Source organism: Callorhinus ursinus, unplaced genomic scaffold (assembly GCF_003265705.2).
Source record: "Callorhinus ursinus isolate GAN/ISIS: 27379988/994484 unplaced genomic scaffold, GSC_fseal_2.0 scaffold1, whole genome shotgun sequence".
In the NCBI taxonomy this organism is placed as follows: Eukaryota; Metazoa; Chordata; class Mammalia; order Carnivora; family Otariidae; genus Callorhinus; species Callorhinus ursinus.
Genome location: NW_027397063.1, coordinates 127,213,882 through 127,239,973, shown reverse-complemented (window position 1 = coordinate 127,239,973; position 26,092 = coordinate 127,213,882). Strand labels below are relative to the sequence as shown.

General features: G+C 38.0%; 1 protein-coding gene and 1 long non-coding RNA gene across 10 annotated transcripts in view; one reads left to right on the top strand and one right to left on the bottom strand.

Moving 5' to 3' along the window:
• Positions 1 to 14,466, bottom strand: part of LOC112822980 (uncharacterized) — a 36,434-nt gene extending 21,968 nt beyond the window's left edge. For both annotated transcript variants that reach the window (XR_012380780.1, XR_003207902.2), the window contains exons 1-3: positions 14,192 to 14,466; positions 6,499 to 6,563; positions 5,946 to 6,051 (exon numbers count right to left, since the gene is read on the bottom strand). This is a non-coding gene — a long non-coding RNA (uncharacterized lncRNA). The remainder of the gene's footprint in view (positions 1 to 5,945; positions 6,052 to 6,498; positions 6,564 to 14,191) is intronic.
• Positions 1 to 26,092, top strand: part of ZNF385D (zinc finger protein 385D) — an 867,637-nt gene that overhangs the window by 558,886 nt on the left and 282,659 nt on the right. For 3 of the 8 annotated variants that reach the window (XM_025870534.2, XM_073900831.1, XM_025870531.2), the window contains exon 1: positions 23,910 to 24,230. The exons of 1 other annotated variant lie outside the window; for it this stretch is intronic. In XM_025870534.2, the coding sequence (XP_025726319.1) occupies positions 24,209 to 24,230 (22 nt within the window). In that variant the 5' untranslated portion in view covers positions 23,910 to 24,208. Of the gene's footprint in view, positions 1 to 14,622; positions 14,748 to 23,909; positions 24,231 to 24,927; positions 25,066 to 26,092 lie in introns of those variants that run through there. 4 more of the 8 variants (XM_073900841.1, XM_073900825.1, XM_073900838.1 and 1 more) reach the window with 4 other exon arrangements.

Below are 26,092 nucleotides of genomic sequence, written 5' to 3'. Positions count from 1 at the left end.
CTCACAGGAAGTCTTCGGTTTTGTTGTTGTTGTGTTGTTAATACCTGAATACTGTTACTGGTCACCTGATGGAGGAGGTTCCAGAAAATGCTCCCTCAGGTGAACATTGAAGAAAAAAGGGTTAATTTGAGGACAATGCAGTAACCCCTTAAAGGTCCTATGGGTTACCCCACTAGAATGTTGTTAGGGACCCTAATACACCACCTGTGGACTTATTCCAATTGAAAGATACTGTGTGTGCCTTAGTAGCACTTTTATGTATTAACTAGTATTGGTTCCTAATATATCTTAACTATTCTAAGAGAAAGAAAAAGTAGGGACGCTGGGTGGCTCAGTCGGTTGGGCATCTGCCTTCAGCTCAGGTCATGATCCCGGGGTCCTGAGATCAAGCCCCGCATCGGGCTCCCTGCTCAGCGGGGAGCCTGCTTCTCCCTCTGCCTGCCACTCCCCCTGTTTTGTTCCCCCTCTCTCTTTCTCTCTCTGACAAATGGATAAATAAATCGTTAAAATCAAAACTTAAAAAAAAAGAAAGAAAAAGTAAATACAAATCCAGAAAGAGAACATATTCATGTTTTTCAGTAAATAACACAAATGTATATTATATCCATATTTGGAAAACATCGAAATGGAAGAATACATAGGCTGAACAGTAGAAACTAAAGTAGGTGAGGAAGAGAGGGAAATGACAGAAAAACTCTGTAAACTGTGACATGACTCCCCTGGTAGAAGTTGCAAAGACAGCGTGGCCTACATCTAGTATTCACTTGGCCATGAGCACTCTATTAAGCTGTTCCTTTCTTCTGAAACGTGTGAAACTTGTCTCATAGGATTGTTAGGAAGATTAAAATAGTTAATAGAAATAACATATTTATAACAGTGCCTGGCACATACATGGTAAGTGTTATGTGTTTGTGGTTATTACTATTGTTGGTTCTCCAGAAGTGTTTATTTCCTGTATAGATGGCTGTGTGTGTTTCTGTGTTCATGTGTGCTATTCACTAATATACTAGGTAAATGCTGAAAGTCACTTTCACGTAACATAATACATAAACCCATCTTTCTCTTTTCTTCATGAAAAGGCAACCTCTTAAGACAATGCCTGGAAGTTATGTGTAGAGTCTTCTGAGTCTCTTTTTTAAAAATGTAAATTTAATTTCTGAACTAAGTCTAAGGAAATATATAGCGAGGATGAAAAAAGAATAAAAAAGTTATTTTGAATGATTGAGTTGGTAGATCCTTTTCAACATAATATAAAACCTGATCAATGTAAGGCCATGCTCAGAAACTACTACAGACATGTCTAGATATCTGAGAGCTTGCAGTTCTAAGTGGGTATGTGCTTCACATCCTACCGATTCTTTGGTCATGGATTTATTTTTACTGTACTATGTTAAATAAACTTACATATGTAAAGTGAGTGTCTTTCAGAAGGTAGTCAGTGTTAACTCCCCACACCTTTCTTTTTCTCCGAAGTAGAAATTAAAGTCAGAAAAACAACTTTTGTTTCTAATATTCAGAGCAATAGCTATTGTATAAAATCTCTAATTACAATAGATACCTCAATTGCCTTTTTTATTATACTCATAGTAAACTATAGCTTATGCTTCAGGCCATACAATTTATAAAAAGGCAATAGTCAACCCTTTTTAATGTTTTTTCCACACATTTTTTAAAAAAGCAAAGAAAAGTAAATCTATTTCTCCAACATGGTCTATTTAGACATGTTTCCAAATACAAACCTTTGAGACTTATGATCACTGAGATAGAAATTGATTTGACTTGCATAATCTGCTCAATTTTGTTGCACAGAATATAGAGCATTTGGAATGTTTCTGTCCTGAAACACCCAGCAGTGCTTAATGACACCGATGCTCTTTGTTTTGTCATTGGTGTCAAATGTATGCACGTGGCTAATTCCTAGGCAGCTCCGGCCTAGGCTGGTTCCAGTCATGACTGGCTGATTTTTTTTCTACTCCAGGCTAAAAGTGGGTATGCCTCTGTCAACATCAGCCACCAAATCACCACTTACTGAGGGTTGCTAAAAGAATACCTCCTTTTCCAACCTGGTTCTCCACAGGGAAGACGTAGTTCTGCCTAACAAAACAGGCTAGTTTGTTGTCCTTAGAAAAGCAAGGGTATTAATAGGATCTGGTCCACATATAGTAATGTTCCAGACTATGTGCCAGATGGTGATTTTGTCTTATTAAAATAGCCTTTTCATCATGACATTTTTCCTTGAGTTTGCTGACTGTTTGTAAAGCACTAAGCTACACGTGGCTTATTGATTTTGGTAAAACTGAGTCACAACATGACCATTGGAGGGTTTGGATTTGGCTTTTTCAATTTATTTTAATTAAATTATAAAACAAGTAAATATGACCCTCTTTTCTATTGTGAGAAATAAGAAATGATACAAAATATGGGATGTGATTTCTCGGCTTCATTTAAGGCAGGTGTACATATATATATTTTTTTTTCTGTGATTGCAGATTTTGTTTTTCATGAGCCATACCCTGAATCAGGATTGTTTCTCTGCATCTTTCAAGAGCTGGCAGTGAGAGCTTGCTTGATTGACTACAGAGTGCTTCAATGTTTAGATTTTCCCTGTGAGATGAATAGGAAATGGGAAGGCTTGCTTTATTTCTGAACTCAACCATCACCACCTTTCACTCAGGCTCTTTGCATCTCTGTGCGTAGGAAAAGAGTGAAGTAGTTGGGAGCAGCTTTGAAGAGCAATGACTAGGTGTTTTGAGGGGGGAATAAAGGTATATGTATTTGTAGTGAGAGATGTTTCCTTAAAAGCCAACAAATAGAAATTCTTCTAGTGGGAGATACATCTCAGGAGCTATAAACAAGAATCTGAGGAAGTTGGACATCACCGTTCCTAAATGAAGGGTGCCGATTGGCTTTCTCCCCAACTGAGGAGTTTTTAAACTTTTTAATTTTTGCATCGAGTGTTTAAGTTGTAAGTTGCTAAAACTTCTAAAAGTATTGTTTTAGTTTGTGATCGCTGTTTAACAAACCATCCCGGGACTCATTGACTCAAAACAGCAATTGCTTATTATCTTCATTTTTTGACATATGCTGTATATCAGCTGGGGTTTAGTTAATCTAGGCTTGGCTCAGCGGAATATGTTTGCTTCAGGCTGTGATTTCTGAGCAGTTCCGTTTCTCACTTGCAGGTTTGAAGCTAGGTGGGTTGTCTCTGTTCCACATGTCCCTCATTCTCCCTGGACCAGCAAGCTTGCCAGGGTAGGTTCTTCTTATAGTGATATCAGAGGCTAAGTTCAAATATGGCACACCTCATTCTATTAATTAAAATTGGTTACAAAAGCGAAGCCCACTGTAAGGAGGAGGTTGAAATATAATATGCCCATTAGAGGCAGGAACTACATAGTTACATGGTAAAAGACATGGATATGGGGACAGATGACAATTTAGAGCCAATGATTCAATCTACAATGAGGGATCCCTATGAGCAAGTTCATGAACATCATATGTGGAGTCCATGCATGGAGTCCATGTAGTGTTTCAAATTATCCCTCTTTCTCTGTTTGATTACTTTGAAAACCTTTCTTCCCTATGCACTAAGAATACTCTCTATTCAGAAGCTGATCAATATTTGTCAACTTCTCTGGTGCTGAGATAACTCATGAAAACGATTCTTTTGTCTATCTCTTCTCACTGTTCTGCCCCAACCAGGGTAAAAAGAGAGGCATTTGGAGAGGATGTGGACCAGAAGGAAAGAACTTATGCAAAATTTTGCAAATGTTTATTAAAGAAAAAAAGTAAATTTGGACCGATGTGATGAAATGAGTTCCTGACAAAGATCAAAAAAGGGTTTGGAGTCAGAGTGGATTTATCAAAATGCAAATATTTTAAACAAAACAGGACGTTGCAATTGCATACAGAAGCTATTCCCTCCAAGCCTACTGGGGACATTTTCTAGTTTACATAATGTAATTAAACTCAAGTCTGATGAATTCAAATTTATCCCAAAGACATTATTGGCAACATGATCCCATGTGGTGACAAGACTGAGGAAGTAGCATGTTTGGGGGCCAAGGAGGAATTAGAAAATCATATCTAAAACTCACAGCAATTGTTTGCGAGGATTCCACTGCAATTCTGTTCAGCAGTGATGGAAAGGGACCTGGGAACCCTTCTGAATCTTGCCTTCACTCTAAAATCCAACTGCATCCATCGACAGAAGAAAACACCTTCAGTATATGCCCAAAGTGGTAACAAATGTGCCTTTCTCATAGGGTTCTAATAGCTGTAAGGGATAATGTTTCTTTTTGCTTTGTGTAATTATGATTTGTAAACATCATTTTCATAGTTTAGCTTTATTTTCCCTTTTATGGTAACTGCTAATGCTCTATTTAGAAATTATATTTCCAGAAGCTCAAATAAAGTTTATTATTTCATTTACCTCTAAATTGCATCAAATTCCTTGGGTAAAGTAAAATGCTAAACATCAATAGAAAAATGAGCAAGGGATCTGAAGAGAAATTCACACACACACACACACATACACACACACATTTCTCCTATAAAAAACATTAACCTATCTTAAAAGAAAAATAAATGCAACTAAGAATGAAATACTAGTTATTACTTACAAAATGGGATATACACACATATACACAGACACACACACACACACACACACACACGTATATATTCCCTTTTTTAGAGATAATATTCAATGCTGGCAATGGTGGAGTGAAAAAAGTTCCTCACATACAGTACTGATGTGGTTGTAAATTGGTACAATCATTTGATAGCACAATTGAACACTATGTACCAAAATTCCTTGCAGCGATTTTACCCTTTAACCCGGTAATTGCATTTCTAGGACTTTATCCAAGGAAGCAGTAAGTAATAAGCATAAAAACTAATGGAAGGGGGTATCCATTCCCATTCCATTTATAATAGTGGAAACCTGGAAACCACTGAACTGTCCAAAATTAAAACAATATTTAAATACATATGATATACTCAGAGGATATTGTTCTACTATTAGGATTACATTTTGCAGAGTTTTAATGACATGGGGAAGATCTTGATAGTATAATACCAAACATAATTTCAAAATGTAAAGAAATACTCTCAAATATTTAGTATATAGGCAAAACATACCATCATGAATATAAACTGTATACTAGTTGACTATCTGAAAAGAAATACTATTAGTAATATTTTATATGGGATTATGGCTACTTCTTTTTTCTGAATTTTCCAAATTCTTTAACAAGAGCATGTCATAATTTTATAATTAGCTCATTAAAAAATGAGCTTTAGAAAGGAATGTATACTATTTTTAGCTTAGATAATCCAAAAATATACCCTAGAATCATATTCTTATATCAATAAAAATGATTAATTATTCCCTTGTCATTGAAAACCCCAAATATTTATCATAAAAATTTCTGGGGGTGGGGAACCTGGGTAACTCAGTCAGTTAAGCATCTGCCTTCAGCTCAGGTCATGATCTCAGAGTCCTGGGATTGAGCCCTGCATGGGGCTCCCTGCTCAGCGGGGAGCCTGCTTCTCCCTCTCCTTCTGCCCTTCCTCCCCAGTTGTGCTCCCCCCCCTCTCTTTTTCTCAAATAAATAAATAAAATCTTTTAAAAAATACCCCTTGTCTTTAAAAAAAAATTCTGGGGACCTAAACACATATGGAGGAGGAAAAGATGCACAAATACCAAAAGAGTCATGATAAAATTATAGAAGATTTAAATTTGGGAATCAGATAACATACAATGTTCTCTTTGCTGAAGGAGATAGCCAGATGTAGTTTAACATCAGACAGGTAGAAATAGGTTCATTGAGAATTTAGACTACTTTTAGAATAATAGAGCCATAAAAGCAGTTTCCCTTGCCCTTGTCATCCCCCCTCACCCCCTTTTTAATAAGGAGAAGCTATTCTTCATTTATTCTCACCTTCAGATGACCTTGTGACATAGCAGGTGTTATAGGTGCCAACAGTGAAAGCTCCAAGATGATGTAAGGAACAGATGCCAATTCTTCCTGCAACTACTAAGCAGCCCTGCATGAAAGAGTTAATAAAAAAGGAAACACAAGTGAAACAGAAGCAAAGGAGATGCAAAAACCATCCCTCCTCCAGAGAAATTTATTCCACTTTCCATGGATACTTACACCTTTGATTACTTCCTGCTTCTTGAATCACCCATTATGAGATGGAGCTGGCTTGCACCCCTTGCAAGAGCCAGCTGTGCACATCTCTTCTGAAGCTATGCTGGTTGTATTATACCATGAAACTGGTGTCGTGGTGGGAGTATCTAAACCATGAATATTGGCAAAGGCTACAAATTAGGGCTTTGTTTCCCTAAAGAGCCAGTTGTTAAACATTTACCAGCATACAGAAGACTGCCTAAATCCTTCTGCTCAGTTTCAGACCTTTTCTTCAACTGCCTAATGTCATTTCCATTTCCTTGTTTCAAAGTAACACAAAGGTCTTATCCAAATCTTTTACCTTTGCTCCTTAAACTGGGCTTCTTCAAAGTTCCCCAAGTACTTCTATCAAGGACAGTCACTGAACTGAAAAAGTCAAAACCATAAGTTATTCTTAATCATACCCACTCCATCATCAAACCACCACCACTCATCAATGTCTATCTACTTAGTCAATATCTCTTCAGTATTTCTCTGATCAGTCCACTTCTTTCCATCTCTGTACCTACCATGAGATCCTTCTTGGGAATTATTATTTCCTTTTAACTAGTCTCTGGGCTTTGTAATACCATGGAATTGAGACTCCACTTCCTCTGTCCCCTTGCGTGCTTCCATCACAATGTTCCACTGGCCTCTCTTTTTAAAGGTATTACTTCTTTTTGACCCATTTTTGACAGAAAAACCCACTATACAGAAGATAAGATTAAAGAAACCTGAAATTGCCAGACATAAAAGCACGAAATGGTGCATTTCTTTTAAATATTAATGTAACTATATTTTAAATTTACAGAAATTAATATTAAGACATTAAGATGATGGATGATAATGTTGAAGCAGCTATTTATTAAACTCCTATATGAGCCAACTATTCAAAACCACAAAGCAAAGTAGGGATTATTATCCCATTTACAGATGATGAAATGGAATCTCAAAAGGTTAAGTGACTTTCATGGGGTCACATAGCTGCTGAGTGGCAATGCTTGGATTAAGTCCTAGGTCAGTATTACTCCAAACCCATGCTCTATTTTCTATAACATTCTGAGTTATCAGCAAGCCCAAGAGGCCCATTCTTCCTGGTGTTGCAACAATCTTGGTTCAAGCCTGTTAGATATTTAAGGTTTATTTTTATTTTTTTTTTTAATTTTATGACCATATCTCATTGTTGACTCTAAATTTCAACCTTTTGTTTACCCCATCCAATTCTTTCCTGCATCTGTATGCACTTACCATTTATTTTTCTATTTCCCTTTTTTTGGACTATAATTTACATTTAATAAAAACACAGTTTGTAAGTTTAAAGTTTGATTAGTTTGACACACATACCCATTTAACCATCACCTTAATTAAGATATACAGAATTTCTACAACTGTACCCTGTAAAACCAGGCTTGGGAATAAAGCAGTTCCATAGAATTTTTATGATAAATAACAATAAATATGTGTCTCAATCTTGGCAATATCTATACAGCACTGTCCAGATGAGTGGGGTACTACATTTTAATGGCGTAAACATTAGGGACATAAGATAAGAGTTTTGCTGAGGACCTCCCCGTGGCCTGGATAAACCTGTAAGTCTTCCCATTTCCCTTTGCTCTAATGTTGTGTTCTCTAAGAACAACTGATTATCTGACTAATACTTCTGTTCTTCAGATAAATGATATTAGGAAAGGGAGAAAGTCTTAGATAGGGAACAGTGGCATATCAATCACTGATTTTGTAGAATAATTGTACAAGCCTGTTACAAACATGTGTAACCTTAGTCTTGTTTCAAGGTAGCTGTCCAATACTATTCTAGTATTCCCCTGAGAACTGTGATTTCTGTAAGGCTTTCAACTGACAATATTTGTTACTAAATTCTGCTTCAGTGTAGGCTTAGACAGTATCTAGGGTGTGTGTGTAGGGGGGAGGTATTTGTACACACATTCTTTACTTTCCATGAGTAAAAAGATTGGATTTGAAAAGATCTTGTATTTGATAGCTACATTATATATGATTATTGAACCCATAACTTGAATCAAGTACTGGATTAGGTAAGATTTATATTAATAGAACCTCATCTGGCTGTCCTCCTAACCCATAGCCACAAATCCTTTCAAGTACATTGGTTCAAGTAGAAATTATATTTCTAGTGAATACAATTTTAACTATGTGTTTTTGACTTCAAGGATCTCACTGCTTTAACCTGTCTTCTAGCTCATTGTATCCTTTCATTCTACCTTTACTTAATTTAATATACTGTCTTTTGAATTTCATGTATTCTAATTTGCTCGTCTTGTCTTTACTACTTAATTTTCTGTCATCCTCCATCCCATAGCTGATACACCATAGTAGTTTAATAAAATTTTCTCTGTTCTCCTGCAAGATATCCCCTGAGATTTGCATCTCATGGCAAATTTATTGTGAACTACCAGAAATTGAAAAAAAGAAAGTGGATCCATGTTACTTATGGCTAATGATGTGCTATACTCCTACTCTTCATTAAAACGCAAATTCATCTCCAGAAAGTTTGCTGACCATGCCTCAGTACATGGGCCAAAGTCATGATTTGGGGTCCTAATACTTCAATAGCATGTCTCTTATCCATAACAGATAGGAAATTATCTGGTTGACAAAAATCAATGCTCTTTATCACTTTATTAATAAAAGAGGTTTTGATTACCAGGAACACAATATGAAAAATATAAGGAATACAGGCTACATACCAACACTGAGTCAAAAACCTTTACTCTTATTGTTTACATGTACATCTTCACAAAATATTAGTGGAAAATAAAGATTGGAAGAGAATACATCTTTGATTTGAAAAGCCAGAATCAATTATTTTTTCCCTGTAGGAACCGTTATTATTAATCCCATAACCACTCTTAGTTCACCTCCTGAAAGCCCTGAATTCCCCCCAGCATGATCCACTCTTTCTTTTTTCCCTAGACTGCCATCTTTCCCTTCCTCACAATGCTGCCATCTTCTGTTCTCTTGTTTAGGAGGGGTAGTCTGAAGGCTAGTAAACAATACTTAAACATGACTCCTCCTGGTGTTGGTGCTACTGATCTCTTCTAATTAACTGAAGGTGTAATAAAAGATATTACTACTCGAGGAACAGAGTCTTATTAAAGTTGCCTGGGGGGTGGGGGGGTGGGATGGTGAGATTATTGGAAAGGTGCACGGGAAAAGAAACCATTGAATAATCAAAGCCGACCTGGAAGAAAGAATGTGCCTCTCTCTCCACCCAGCATCCAGCATGGGAACTCTTCTCGCTTTCTGCCTCTTCCCCTTTTCTGCCTTCTTGTGCATGTTCATATTACATATCAATCTGTATGACCTGAGTCTATATGACCTTCTAGTTCCAGGACCCATCACCAATTGATAAGTTCCTCTTCTATCTCTTAGTTTATGTTTTCAAGAACAAACATGATTGTCTCAGTTCATCTTTTCTAATTTGAGGAATAGGTCTCAGAAAATCCTATTCAGAGGCCATCTTAATCAAATCAGTCATGTCCAAGGGTGAGTAAATCCTGCATATTTCATATGAAAAAAAGAATTTCCCCAGAGAGGAGGATGGCTTGGCAGATACCCTGAAATATGTCAAAGTACCCTATATTTCCCATCAAGATTGATTCTTGACTTATATTTCTAGGAAAGTAAGAGTAAAATCTCACATACTCACATTACATATATACAGTGTATGGGCGCTATACATATATAACCTGCTGGAAATGGCTGCTTTTATTTTATGAAATGAATGCAATGATTAGCTTATTTTGTGAAAATATTACTGTGATTAGAAAGACACACATTTTTGAAATTTTAGAGAAGAACAAGACACTTCTGGCCACTGCAAATATATAAGGTTTTATTTCTTTGAGGCAACTATAGGTAATGGTAACCTAAGAATACTCTTCAATGGTCAAGATCTTCAAAAAACAGCGCTACCCATAATATGACAGAAGTGATTTAGAAAATATGCTGGCAGGGAAGAATTGAACACTTGAAAAAAATTGGGTTTGGGAGCCAGAAATGTAAAATTATACCACACCTTGCATGTAAACATAAAAATTTATGACATATTCCTTGAAGTGTCATTTTCCTCATTTTCTTCCATGAATCACACACACACACACACACACACACATATGTGTGTGTGTATACATATATAATATATATGTGTATATATGTATAAAATTATAGTGCTGGTATTTGTGTGGCACAGAATTCAATCTAGTCAACGCACTGACTCCCATCATTTGAAGGCTAATCTGGGTCAATTGTCAAACATCAACCATTCAGTTTTCATTCTTTTATTCAATGCTCAGCTCTGATGACAGCTAAAAAATCTGATTTATCCTTAAACTAGTTGAATTGATGATTCCCAACTAGAGGAGCCCAGCCATGCAAGACATCTTTTTCTTTTCTTTTCTTTTCTTTTTTTTTTTTCCTTTTCTTGCCTGCTATGTTTTATTGGGTTGCAGGTAGACAGAAAACCTGAGCATGGAGAATTGTGCCTTGTACCAGAGATTTACAGCATTTACTGCATATACTTTTCACAATGTCACACAATTATATAGGAGCTTTGCCATATTGCCACAGGATAGTTAGTGTTTATTTGAGTAGCTTTTGAATCTATAATCATATGGTTTATCACTTTCTTGATTAAAGCCTTTGTAGTTTTCCAAATCTTTGTTGCAGGTTCATGATTGCCTCCAAGCTACCAGTCTTATCTCATTTTATACCACTTTTCCCTGCTTCTCCTTGTTGAACTTCTCTTAGCTCTTATAACCATGCTTTTCTCTTTTGGGCCTTTGCACAGGCTATTAACTATGCCTTATTTTTATCTGACTAATTCCAAATTTTCTGCCCTCTTCAACTTAGATGTTTCATTCTCAAAAGTCCTTTCTCTAACCTCCCTGACTGCCCAAAATCTCTTCCCTTTCTGCCCATCTCAGCAGATTATTGCAGCCATTGATCCACCTTCCATTACAATTTTCCATTCTCTGGAACACTGTAAGTTCTATGAAGCCTAGGACAATATGCATCTTGATCACTCCTATATCCCTCGTCCCAAGCATAGTACTGGACAAATGGATGGTCAATGAATATTTGTCAAATTAGTGAATAAATGAAAACACTTAAATGACTTCTAGATTAAGCATTGGCCTTGAAAATAGGTAATAAACCACTTGGTTTATGTCTATGTTCTGTTGTTGGTAACATGTAGTCACAGGTTAAGAAGGTCTTATAGTTGATAGTTTCGTTAGAGTAGATTCCCCCACACATATCTCTACAACATAGATTTTTCTAAGGCAAATTTTTGCTTTCTTCCAGAAAAAAAATGGTCTGGTTATTTAAAATAATGTAAATTTTAAAAGATATACTTTATATATTATAGGCTCTAAAGAACATGATAAATTACTCAGTTTGAAAGGATTTCTCAGGAAGTTTTAAACTTCAAAATTATGAAAGTTCCTCCAAGCTAATGTATTTTTTCATGCTTAAATTAATAAGGGTCTTTTTGTCCTTTAGTTCTTTTTTTTTCTTTTGAAAATGAGGAGAAAATTTTCCACTACATAGAAACCCTTGTGAGACTTTTATTGTCTTTTCAAAGTAATGACACCTTCTAGAAAAGATAAAATGCTGAGTGATTACCTTTGTTGAAGAGAAAGAAGAGAGCATCATGATTGAATATCTCCTGGCAGACCTGACAGCTCTGAGCCATCACCATTACTCAGACAGAGTACACGGACCAGGGCATTCATTTAAATTCTGGGCTTTCTTTTCCTCACATTAATTCTAAAATCAGTGAGTTTCTGGGTAAAAGGTGGGCTTTCTTTCAAAATTATCCAACACCTTCCAGGCTTCTTGGGTAAGGACCACACTCTTCTTTGGGAAATTAGTCTTGTTTGTCTACAGGGACTTGGGACTTAAATTGATGCCACCAGGCATTTACTGAGTACCTGCTCAATGATGGTGTCACAGGATGGGTTCTCTGGGAAGAAGACTGAGATGAAGGTTAGCATGAAGGATGTTTACTAGAGAATGCTCTAGGTCAGCACTTGGCAAGAAGAGGAATTGGAGTAGGGAGAGGGAGAAGTTAAGCTGTGATGCAGGGCCAAAGTCATCTTTGGATGCTTCAGAGTTTGAGTGGCCCAACTTGACCAAGTGGTCCCACGTTGGTCTAAGATGGCCAGGCCTTTTTACTCCTGCATTGATCACTGGATAAGGTTCACCATAAAGAGGTGAAACTGGAAGTACAATTCCCAGCAGATGAGAGAAATACCTAAAGGAACCGACAGTTAAAAGACATGTCTACAGCACTCCTAGCAGTGAGCAACAGTCTCTCCTTTTAGGGAGATCTGGTTGGTACATTGCAGACAGACATTGTAAAAATGCTCAGTGACAATAAAATTAATGAGACATTAATTTTGCCAAATGAGATTTCACATTATAAATAGGGAGACATGCCTAGTAGGACTCAAGAAATAAAGAACATTACTCTTGAGGTATAAGAAAAGTAATCACTAATTGTGACTGGCAATCAAGCAAAGCCTCCTAGGGGAGGGATGCTATATGAGTGGACCATCAAGGACAAGTAGCATTTCAACAGGCTAAGAAAGTGTGGGCAAGAGCCTGATAGGTTAAGGGGAGAGCATTATGCCAGGCAGAGAGAAATGTGTGTTGGTAGATGGATGGTAGAAGTTTGTGAGTTAGAGAAGGGTAGAGAAAGTGGTGGAAGGGAAGAAGGACAGAACAGATGAATATAACAGCAGAGATCTTTGAATAAAATTTTGAAGATACTAGAAAAAGCAAGACAGAGAGAGAGAGAAGAAAATGTTGTTTCACTCCAGCAACCCTCAGTTTGTTTCCTGAGATTAAGGTGGGGGCAGTGGGAGGGATGGGGTGGCTGGGTGATAGACATTGGGGAGGGTATGTGCTATGGTGAGCGCTGTGAACTGTGTAAGACTGATGAATCACAGACCTGTACCTCTGAAACAAATAATACATTATATGTTAAAAAAAAATAAAAGATAGCAGGAAGGGAAAAATGAAGGGGGGGAAATCAGAGGGGGAGACAAACCATGAGAGACTATGGACTGTGAGAAAAAACTGAGGGTTTTAGAGGGGAGGGGGTGGGGGGATGGGCTAGCCCGGTGATGGGTATTAAGGAGGGCACGTATACGCAAACAATGAATCATGGAACACTACATCAAAAACTAATGATGTAATGTATGGTGACTAACATAGCATAATAAAATAAAATTTTAAAAAAAGAAAATATTGTTTCAATCATAGTTTTAACCAATGGCTTCAAGTTGAAGTCACATGAAATTTTTATCAAATGTGTAATGTTTTAGTCATAGAAAGTAAGAAGTGGAAAAAAAAAATTGAAGAATCTGGCAACATTTCCTCATGGCATTCTGTCAAGAGAAGTAAAGTAACAGACCCTCCCTTGTTAGCTGATACTCTTCAATCCTCTAAAGTCTCTAATGCTCTCTGTAAATGTATATCTAGCTCACCCTATACAGCTGTGTGACTTCCCTCACCTCTCCCTAAAGGATCTTACATTGGTGACCCTCATTCATTCCTATACCATTTCTTGGATTAAGAAACCAAGATCCCGTGTGCCTGGGTGGCTCAGTCAGTTAAGCTTCTGACTCTTGATTTCGGCTCAGGTTATGATCTCAGGATTGTGAGATCAAGCCTGGTGTCAGGCTCTGCACTGGGCATGGAGCCTGCTTAAGATTCTCTCTTTCCCTCTCCCTCTGTTCCCCCCACCCCCACAAGCTTATGCATACATGAGTGCTCTCTCTCTCTCTCTCTAAAAAAAGAAGAAAAACCCAAAACCCAAAAACCAAAACCAAGACCCAAAGGAATACGTACCTCTTCAAGGCCGTATGTCTATCTCAGTCTCAACTGAGGTCTACATCACATTGCCATAATTTTAAGTTATAAAGTAAGGCTATGATGCTTTAGTTATCTATTGATGCATAGAAGAAAATTACCTCAAATTTAGAAGCTTAAAACGACAATAAATATTTATCATCTCACACAGTTGCTATGGGTCAGGAATCTGGAAGTTGCTCTGTTGGATGTTGGAGTCTTTCATGAGTTGCATTTAAAATACTGGTCATGTCTGCAGGCATCTGAAGACTTGACATAAGTTAAAGGATCTACTTCCAAGGTGGTTTACTCAGATATTAACCAAGTTGATGCTCGATGTTGGATGGAAATCTCAGTTTCTCACCATAGGGTTTCTTGACTGTCCTCACAGCATGGCAACTCTCTTCCCCTAAAGTGTGTGATTTAAGAGAGAAAAACAGAACCCATTTTGTCTTTTATGACCTAATCTTGTATGACACACTTGGTCATTTCAACAGCATCCTATTTGTTACACAGTTCGGCTCTATTCAAAGTGGGAAGGGACTACACAAGAGTGTGAATACTAGGAAACAAGAATTGCTGGGGACTATTTTGTAGATTGGCTTCCACATATGAAGAAAGGGGACACAGTGCAGTCTTGTTTTTCTTCATCAGAGTCTGCCATTTTGTTGACTCTTGGTGAGTTCCTTTTCTAGTTCTCCATGGCTATCCCATAGGTATGAATTGACTTTCATATAGTCAAACTGTGATAACATTTTATAAAATCATTCCAATTTTTTTTAGTAAATTAAACTATGGTCAGCATTGAAAAAATAATGCATGTAAATAAAATTATATTTAACATATACATATATTAAATCAGTCTTTCAAAAATATGACAGAGAGAGCTGATACTATCATTGGGTTATCAGTTCTTTTGTTCCATCATTAAATCCAATTTTCACCTAATCTACTTACCAGGGATCAATGATAAAGTCTAGATTTCTTCTGAATTACATTCTATATTTAGTACAGTTCCAGATAATGCACTAAGCATTAGTATTCATGAAAACAATATAAAGAAAATTATGACCTTTTATATCAAATACATAATCTATGTATAGATTTTAAAATAATTTCCCTGATGGGGACAGAAGAGGTATTTATGTTTCCTGTGTTTTTATAACTTAAATATAAAGTGTGAGGGTTACCTCCATATTAGAGTAGCAAAAGTAATGTCGATCTGCATAAAAGCTCCCCAGGACAAAGGTGAGTCTTTGTTTACCTTTCGAAAATGCTTTCACAAGAAGCTATGGGTAGCCATTTCCAATACAGAGAAGGCCAGTTGATCAGATAGGAGCAAAACTAATGAAAAGCATCATGGAAGTGACAACAAGATTAATTAAGTTCCTCCAGCCCTATTCACATGTGGCTGTGCAGAGTTCCTTTGGGTACTGCTGCAGTTAAATGGTATTCATGGTGACAAATACTGTAGATTTCCAGAACTGACACTTTTGAGTCAAGGGTAAAAATCACATTCGGTCATTTTATCCACCAAAAGGATCAGAGATGAACCCTTAGGATTATTAGTATGTTTGAGCAAAGCCAAGATTGAAATTGAGATATAATTAAAAGTATGTTGAAACTGTAATATTTTGTTTTCCATTTACACATTTCCTTTATGTGTTTTAGACATTTTGACAGAGGAAGCCAAACAAATTTCCATCTACTGTATTTGACTGGAGGCATAGAATTATGCACACTTGGAAACACTTTCAATTACTTTGTGAATTCTTGCAACATTGGGGCAGAGTTGCCCTGTCTGTCTGCTCACTCTATATAGTTATTATCACAGTATATATAAAAATGGAATGTCCATGACCTAAAGCATCCAAATTTACTAGAGCTGTACTCAATTTATCTCGAAGGATATTTTTTTTTTTAAGCAAAAGAAGAAATTCAATATGATGCTGTTTTCTTCTTCCATTTTGTTTGCAAGCACATTTGTTGTGGGGCTGGATGGGGAGAGGGCTGATTCTCAAATTGCTGCCCAGGAACCATAAATGAATTTTATTTTAAGAAAAATTGGAAACCTCTGGAGTGTATAAGATCTTTCAACCTGCTATACAAGGTATATTAACTCATGTTATTGTGTCGCCAAATGTCTTTAGAGGAGGCATATTATTATATTTCTGTCCTTGGAAACACTTTGAGGCTCATTCATGTATTCATTCAACAAACACTTCCTACATTATCTGTCAAATAAAATTAAAACCCTTTAACCTGGAATGTGAGATCACATCCAATAGGGCTTTTGTGTTTTCTTCTCTAAATTTAGTTTGCATGGAAATCTTTTATGAAACTTGCTCTTTAATACTTTAATTTGTTCTTGTTCTCCCAGACATAGCATTCACAATCCCACCCTTGTTTTATGTCATTTGCCAACTTTTTCTGCATTTAATCAATCCGAACTGATACTGAAGAGCAAGTTCAGGTTCCACTTCTTTGTAGCTTTCCAGGTTTACCGGAAGTCATCATAATTTTATCTTTTACCAAACCCTTACATGCATGTCCTGCATCGTTCATTTGTCCTTTACCTTGTATTACCTTTGTTTTTACTTGTATTTTTGGGTATATGCTTCATCTCCTTAAATTAGATACCAAGTGCTTTTCGGAACAGGGTGGTTGCTTAAACATTAGAGTTCAGTGCTTTGTTATTTAGGATCTCTACTTTTAATTTTTTTTTCCAGTGATGATGATAATAGTTATTATGACCTCACTTCCTTTTAGTGAGGCACCAAATGAGGTGGTGTGGGACTTCTAAACTTATGATGTGGTGTCCATCAATTTTTGGAGACAGTATCTACAGAGATGCAAAGCAACTTCATTAAGAAAAGAAAACTAAATAAAAATACACAAATTCTTGAAGGACTTTGGGGGAAAAAGATAAAGAAAGGGAAACATGGAAGGGAAATAATAGTCTGAGAGCCTTCAGAAAGGAATGTAGTGATACTTCTTTTAAAAGGGAAGCAGAACTATCAATCAATCAGGGCAAATGCACTAATAAAAACCATCTGTAAGAGAAGCTAGGTGGTTGACTAGTTTCCCCTGAATCACTCTCTGTTTAAACTCTCTTCTGTTCTTTGAGTCCCTGGGTGGCACAGCTAGTTGAATGCCTGACTCTTGGTTTTGGCTCGGGTCCTGATCTAGGGGTCGTGAGATCAAGCCCCGCATTGGGCTCCAGGCACTCTCAGTGTGAGGTCTACTTGAGATTCTGTCTCCCTCTGCTGCTCCCACTTGTGTGCACTCTCTCTCTCTCTCTCAAATGAATAAATAAATAAAAATTAAAAGACAGAAAACTTCCCTTCTGTTCTTGACTCCCATATCGGTCTCCTGACTTACCCACAACAGCTTTTTTTTTTTTTTTTAAGATTTCATTCATTTATTTGTCGGGGGGGGGGCACAAGCAGGGGGAGTGGCAGACAAATGGAGAACCAGGCTCTCCTCCAAGCAAGGAGCCCGATGCAGGACTCCATCCCAGGACCCCAGGATCATGACCCGAGCCAAAGGCAGACGCTCAACCAACTGAGTCATCCAGATGCCCCTGCCTGTAACACTTCTGATCTCTATCTTGCCTGATAGCTGATCAGCCATCCTGTCCTTAACTGGCCTTTCCTCAGACCTTTGGGATTTCTCTAACCTAAGGTTACTCCTAATGTCTCTTCCTTTCCTGATCCTTGACTCCAACCACAAAGTTTGCTGCTTCCTAAATCATGGGCAATGTTTAATGTTAATGGCATACTCTAGTCACTAACTCAATAGGACATGTCCCTGGCATACATTTCTGCTGTGTTCTAGAGTATGTTAAAACAGTCAAGGAGTTAACATATATTTCACTTTTTTCTATGACCTCAAAGAAGCCTTCATTCTACTTGGGGGATATTGACAATTGGAAAGGTCACTGAAAGCCAATCTGATAAATACTGTAATGGATTTCTATAAAGAATGTGTGAGTGCTCATTGGGGGAACACATGAGTCAGACATAAATAATCCCAGGGAAGGCTTCTTAGAAAACAAAATATCTGAGCAGTTTTGGATGGTGAATATAAGTATTTAGACCAAGGGGAATACAAAAGGGCATTTCTGGTAGAATATAACTATATTCTCAGTAAGATCAGAATAAAACATCATCTAGAGGTAGAAGACTTGAGATACTTATTTACTCAACAAATATTTATTGCATACCTGCTCTTGTTTAGACAGTAGACACAGCATGAACATGGTAGACATGCCCCTTCCCTCATGTCCATTGTACAGGGGGAAAGAAGCAATAAACTGTAACAAATGAATGAATGGATGAGATGGAGGATATTTTAGGTCCTTTCCTCTGCATGGAGAAATGTGAAAGATGTTCCAAATTGTAGTAGAGAAGCTGATAGGCAGAAACCCCTAGAATGTAAGCTCCTTGTAGACAGATATTTCTGTAATTTCATCAGTGTTCCTTGAGCACCTAGAATAGTTCTTGGCACACGAATACCCAATACCCAATATGTTGAATAAATAAAGATGCCTAGGCCACAGCCAGCTCCAATGTAAGAACTCTAAGAGTTCTGCCAATACTAGTTACTAAATATTGTAAAAGAGCTCCTATTAACTGACTATCAGAATAGATTGGACCATATATAGAAGGCATTTATTGGGTGTCTCCAAAGACAGAGAAATTGAAATAGAATTTTGGAATATTATGGTATTAATAGTTTTTTTTTTCCTTAGCTCACTATTAGCACTTTTTTTCTTACTTCTTTTCTTGTAGGCAATTCATTTTCTAGACTAAGGCCCCTGGACATTTAATTTCAATGGAAGCATCCAGTGAGAATCTAGGAATAAAAATGATTTATGAGTTTATAACAGTGTCTACACAATCTAAAAAATTAATCAAAAGACTACATAGATTAATTGAACTAGGCATTTGTTCTCATATAGACCAATTACTTATTTTCCCCCTTTTCAAACTGTTTTAACGGTGGGTGGTTATATATCAGACAAAGGCAAACTCAGGCTTAAAATAAATAGCCTTCCACCAAATATCATTCATATGTCAACAAATACTCATTCAACAAATTGTTATGCTTTCAACAAATATTCAGTCACCAAGTACCCATGTATTTGGCCCCTTGCTCTTACAATGTCCCGGGGCTCAGTGTTGACCCTCTTCTCTTCTTCCAAAGGAGTATACTCTTTTGAAGATATCCTCTGGCCTCATGGATTAAATTACCATCTATAAAATGATGACTTCCAAATTTAAATATAAAGCCCAAACATCACCCCTGAACTCCAGACCTATACAGCCAAACTTCTATAAACATTTCGCTTGAATATGTAATAGAATTGTAGACTACGATGCTCCATATTGACCATCTCCTAATCCCCACCCAAAGCATGTTCTTCCACAGACTTCTCCACATCAGCTAGTGGAAATCCCAACCTTTCAATTGCTCAGTCCCCCAATCTTCAGTAATCCATTATCTTTTTTTTAATTTTTTAATTTTATTATGTTAATCACCATACATACATCATTTGTTTTTGATGTAGTGTTCCATGATTCATTGTTTGCGTATGACACCCAATGCATTATCTTTTTATTTCTCTTCTATCACCTATCCAACCCACAGCAAACCCTACTGACCTATTTTGACATACGTACAGACTCTGACCACGTTTTGCCACCTCCACAGCTCCTACCTGATCCGAGCCACCATTTCTTTTCTAGATTATCACAAAATCTTCCTAAATGGTCACCTTGCATCTTCCCTTGCTTTCTTTTATCCATTCTCTATGCATCAGTCATAGCAAACCTGTTAAAATATGTCAAAACATGTTATTCCAAAGGCATCCAGTATAAGTCAGAATAAAAGTCAAAATCCTTATGATATGGTCTACAAAGTCCTACTGAATTAGGCTCCATGTGACCTATTTGACCTCATTTCTTTTTTTTTTTAATTGAAGTAGAGTTGATAATGTGATTTTATTATTAAAAGATAATAATCTAATATGGAGAATGGATAGGATTCGAGCAAGCTGGAATTAGGAACACTGGATAAAATTTTATTGCTGCAATATAGTAAGAAATGAAAATGGACTAAACTAAGGCTCAGGGGAAAGCACTGGAAGACACAACTAGGCTGTGATAACTCCATGCTAAATCACTGCCACATTCAGCTCTGAGAACTTGAAAGGACAAGCAAGCTCACAAACTGTGGCCTGCAGTAACACCTGGCATCCGTATTGCATAGCATTTAGGAACAGCTGCTGCTAAGCATGGACAAATTCAATTTGTGTAAACATTTTGTATAAAACGTCATCAACCTCAAAGAACTGACTGCAGGCACATAGAAAAGTATGATGTTTTACACACAATATGGTTGTATTCAGGATGTTCACTCATTCATTCACAAATATTTATTGAGTAGGAGTGGGTGCCCGATACCCTGTAGGGATGGTGGATACAGCAGTGAAAAACGAACAGCAATCCCTGCCCTCATGGAGATTATATCCCAGTAGAAGAGATCAAAATAAACAGATTTCTACAGTAGCGTGTCAGATGGTGACAACTCTTATGGAGGGAAACTACACTGACAAACTTTTGAGCAAGGCTCGGAGAGGAGAGATCCAGGCAGGCAGCTATTTGGATATTTGAGCTGAGAGAAAATTCTCCACCTACCATAATGTTTTCACTCAAAATATGTAACTGGTTTTTGGATATCTTTTGTTTTAATCGTGAAAGGTGTATTTCTCTCTGGCAAGCAGTGACCTGAGTCCCTCTCAGGATCCCCCAGCTTCTCTGAGCAACTTAGAGACAGATAAAGTTCAGGGGTGTGAACCAGGTCCTTCCCCAAAAGCGGCTGGGTCCTTTCTTGGACATGACATACGTAAGCATCTCTCAGGCTGGCCGGCATGTCCACAACCCCATGTCTAGCCAGCATCAGCTATGCCTTTATTTGGATGTTATTCCTTTTTAAAATAAAAACAGTTGCATTTTTTTCCTTTATGAATATAATGCATACAAATAATTTTAGGGGAGACAGTAAAAAGTGTACAATTAAAATAAAAATCACTTGTTTTCGATCCAGAGATAAGCACTGTTTCTATCTGAGGTCTTGATAGTCCAGATAACCCTTAATTGGGGAAGGGTGGGGCATACCCCTTTAAATAAAGCGGATGCCTTCCTTTTTTGGGGTTGAACAGAATTCCAATGCATGCATGTAACACTCAGTTGCCTCTTGGATGCCATTCTCTTCCAGAGGCTACATGCTGCTTTTTCAGGAATGATCCTCTATAGACCAGGCAGAGGTTGGAATATTCTATTACTGAATATTCTCTGCCTGTACATTCATACTCATGTAGATACATTTTTTTCTGGAACATACAGTGACATAATTTGATTGGGGAAGACCTTTACCTGAGCAACTATAAATGGGAAATTTATAACTTCTTTCTTTCTTTCTTTCTTTCTTTCTTTCTTTCTTTCTTTCTTTCTCTCTCTCTCTCTCTCTCTCTCTCTTTCTTTCTTTCTTTCTTTCTTTCTTCTTTCTTTCTTTCTTTATCAGGATGGGGAGGGGCAGAGGGAGAAGGAAGAAGAGAATCTTAAGCAGGCTCCTCATGCAGTGAGGAGCCCAGGGAGCGGGGGTTTGGTTTTAGGACCCTGAGATCATGACCTGAGCTGAAATCAAGAGTCAGACACTTAACTGACAGAGCCACTCAGGCGCCCCTATAATTTATTTCTTTGAATAAAGGAATCTTCTGGGGACACTAACATAAATTCAAAAGAAGGCAACTATACTAACTGCACCATTGAGAAAACTGCTTAATGTCTCTGAGCCTCAGATTCATTTGTCCTCGGGTTCAAGGTCCTGTTCATCAAGACATTGAAAATATCCACCTTTTTATATGTCAGTTTGTTAGTAAGAAAGATGGCATAAGTGAAAGTACCTTGTGACTGCAAAATGCGATGCAAATGCAAGGTGTTATTAATTATTAAGACAGTCCTTTAGTGTCTTAAACCTCCAGTCTTAAACTCAACTCTCAAAGCTTTCATCTTCAAACTACAGGAACACAAAGGGACCAAAAACTGTAGCATTAAACTACAGTGCCCCCTAGCCCATGTAGGAGGTCAGGACAGCTGATGAGCTTCATGAATAAGCTCTACCACAGATGGTTCTTTTGCCTGAGGGAAGGGCCATTAATTGTACTTTTGGATGATTTCCATCTGTCCAAAAGGAAAAACACTTATGTGTTTTCTTCAGTATTTTCCTGTAACGTTCTTTTTATTTCTAATTTTTAAAAAGGAGTAAAAAAAGTATTCTTTACTATTTAAATTTTCGTTCTCCAAATTGCTTTCAAAATGAAGAGTATTTCTAAAAAAAAAAAAAAAAAAACCACTAGATTTATCCGAAGACTCATTGTAATGTTCCTGATTTATATATGATTACCCATTCACATTCACCAAATTCTTTATAATCCATTGTAAGAGAGGATATTGGTCATAGTGTTTTTTTTTTCACAGAGAGGAAATAGGGGGTTTAGCTTTTTTTCAAGATTGCACAGCACGCAGCTATTCAGCCCACTAGTTCCAATAAGTATTAAATCTACCAATAGAGACAGGATTGTGCAAGGAAAAACCACTGATTATTTTACTATCACAATGTAGAAATATTTGTTACCATGGCTTATAAAAACCTGTAGTGAAAATATATCAACTGCTTCCTTCCATAGGCTATAGTTCTTTTGTTATCTTCAGTTCTTAATTTTCTAGATTTTTGTGGAAATTTTTAAGTTTCAATAGTCCAGTGGTTAAGTTGGATCCCAAAGTGATGAGTCCCTAGGAAACTGAACTTATTTTATGGGTTATTTTCCATGCTGAGCATTTAAGTATTAATCAGCACTGCTTCCAGGGATTTCTTTCTAACATCCTTTTCTATGTAAGATAAGGACTGCAGTTCATTAGACTATTGGAGGAGCCAGAGGCTTTGCTAAGCTTTGCTTTTCTTGATAGTTCATCTTGAATTTAATGCGAGTTTGTGTGCGCTTGTGCGTGGGTGTATCTATATTATACTAGTGACCAGACTTGAATTATGACACAATCTTGGTTGTCTTTCAGGCTAAATTGTCTCTCCTCTTTAGGGGTCAAAGATCATTTCAGGCTCAGAGTCCTTTCTACTACCTACTATGGGAAGCAGCAAATGTGATCTTGTGAAACTGAGGGGTGACTTTTATCACGTTATTTTTCTTCAGATTTCTCTATCAACCTAGCTCAGAAAATACTCGAGAAATAAAAAGAACTCTTTACCAACTACTAGGTTTCTGTGATCTGATCATTTCTAAAGTGAAAACCTCTATTGCCCTAGCAATGGTCCCTTGAATGTTTTATTTCTCTTAGGCATAAACATCACAAACAACAAACCCTCAAGCCCACAGCAAAGAGAATGCAGACACAGGGCACCATTCCTTTTCCCACTGCTTTTTTAACTTGAGGTGGTAGGCTAAATTTTGGCGAAGATGATGACATTCACGGGAGGGGCGGGATAAAAGTGTGTCTATAATTACACGTTAATGGCAGAACTCGCCTTAACCACTTCCCCTCCCGCACCGTGGTGAATTTCCCCTGTGTGCTCCCCTGTGGATCCAGAGACCCTTCTCTCTTTAAGAACCTCCCGCGCCCCTCACTCCGCCCCCTCCCAGGTCTCTAGGCTCGTCAAAGCTTTCCGAGAGCCATGGTTGGTCCAGGCAGGCAAACGGAGCACCTCCTGGAGCCGCTGCTAACCGGGGGTGGGGTGGGGTGGGGTGGGGGGGTCTGTTTGTAGTACTCTCAGTCCTGATGTCACAGGCGCGGCAAGGACATCGCAAGGAGGAGTCGGATTACAGTAAGGATGGGCAGTGCAGCAGGCAGCCGGAGCGCGCGCTCCAGCCGCCGGGGATCGTAGCCCGGGAAAGGCAGCCTGCAAGGCGCTCATCCCGCGGAGGACGCCGGCTCGGCGCTCGCTGCTCTCCACGCCGGGGACATTTCCACCGAGTGTAGCATGAAACGGCTCTGCTCTGCGTGTCAGCCTTGGGTGCGAGCTGATGCTGAAGACGCCGCGGTGGGGTTCCAGCTGTCTGATTAATGAGAAACATAATGTATTTTGGTGAGTGTTAGCGCTGATGATGTAATTCTGGGGGTGTCCAGCTCTTCACCAGGGCAGAGCAGCCCTTTAAAAACATCTTTAAGCCGCGAGAATATATTACATTAACCCTACCTCCAGTTGGCAAGTGGAGGACCAAGCTGGTGCAGCCGTCAGAGCTTCCTTTGTGCTACAATTGGGGCTGTTTATTAGTCGTGGATGAGTTTAAGTTGGAAAAGAAAGGAAACTGGTGGGGGTGGATAAACTTTGCCATGATTTGTCTGCGTGAAGTTGGCTTTTTTAGCTAGGTGAAGAAGGAGAAATGGTGCGGCGTGGGAAGTCATGGGCTAACTCAATGGAATGTAAAACTAAGTTCCTATACTACTGATGCTGTGAAAGCTTAGTTGGTATCAATGTTTCAGTAGGCATTTTGGTTTTTCCCTAATTCTGAGACAAAAAGGGAAAACATTCTTTGGTGTGCCGTGGTTGAGCAGCTGAGGACGCTCCTCCATACCATCCCATTTTCCTTCTAGCTACAACAGCCTAGCACAAAATGCATATTATTTTAAACCTTTAGAGATCTCGAAGCTGTTAAATATTTGTGCAGTTTAGTTGTGTGCCACGGTGGAAAGCTCCCTAAAGATTTTCAGCTGAGCTCCCTGCATTTCCAGAAAACATGCTGAGGCTTAGATGTGGGCTATCCCTGGAGCACTCTAAGAGGGCTGGGAGCTGTATGTTCTCACTGTAACGCTGCAACTTACTGCTGGGAGAGAAGGCACAACCCCTTCACTAAATGAGAAGAAGCCAAGGATTGGGACTGAATAACCTTCCCTCCTCCCTGAAGTTATGCTTTCCTTCTGTAAGTTCCATCCCGCGTCATCATCTGAGGGCATCTATATGATATTAAAAGGTTTGTGAGAACAGCTGGAGAGGGGCCAGGGAAGATTCCAAGATGCAAATGCTCTGGGTGATTTCTTGGTTTGCTTTAAATCTGAGATCGAGAGTGATTTTTCAGATTAAAGAGGGGCTTAGGTAAACTTGTGCTGGGGGAGTATTAGTTTCTTGGGCATTTATCTGTGTATACTGTTTGCTTTGTTTGTTTTCTTGAGACTTTGAAACATTTGTGAAAGTATGGAAGGAACACAAGTTGGGAAAGCTGAATGCCTTTAGTTGTCTTGACAGCAGTTTTGATTTCCCTATAATGTGTGTCATCTTAGAAAAGAAGTCTTAAAAATAATTAAAATTGATTTAGAAGAAACAATCATCATTTCATAGCCAAATTTAAGCTGAATCCAGAGTTAACACCTCTTTCCAGGGGTAGTGATGGAGGTGGTAAGCTTGTTTATTGGCAGGTGATAAAACACCAAGTGTTTCTTGTGAATATATTTTTGATAAATGGGAAATCTTGTAAAGGAATATATCTTTTGGACAAAATAAAATTCCGGCATCTGTAATGATATTGAGGGGTAAGAAGTAGGAAGTATAATTTTAGCTTAAGTTTTTAGCCTCTTGCAACAATTCCTTATGTGGTTGTGGTGAGGAAGGAGGGTTGGCCAGAGTAGTGGCATAGTCTAAAAGTACTGGTCAGTGGCCATCCGTGCTGTCCTGGATTATCATGTGGCTGTTGGAGAAATGTTCACTGGGCTAGCTCATGTTAACTGTAGGCTAGTCCAGCTGTCTTGTAAAGCAGGGTGATTCACAGGACAATTAGTTTCACTGTGTAATGCAAGTTTTTAATAGTACGAATTGAAATGTGATGTCCTACTTCAGAGGAAACTATACTCTTTTAAAGGCAAAGCTAAAGTTGCCCTCTGTGTCATGAACAGGGTTCAGTCTTACCATAATTCCGGCATGAGAAACGTTTTTCTATTCCTGGAGGAAATCGT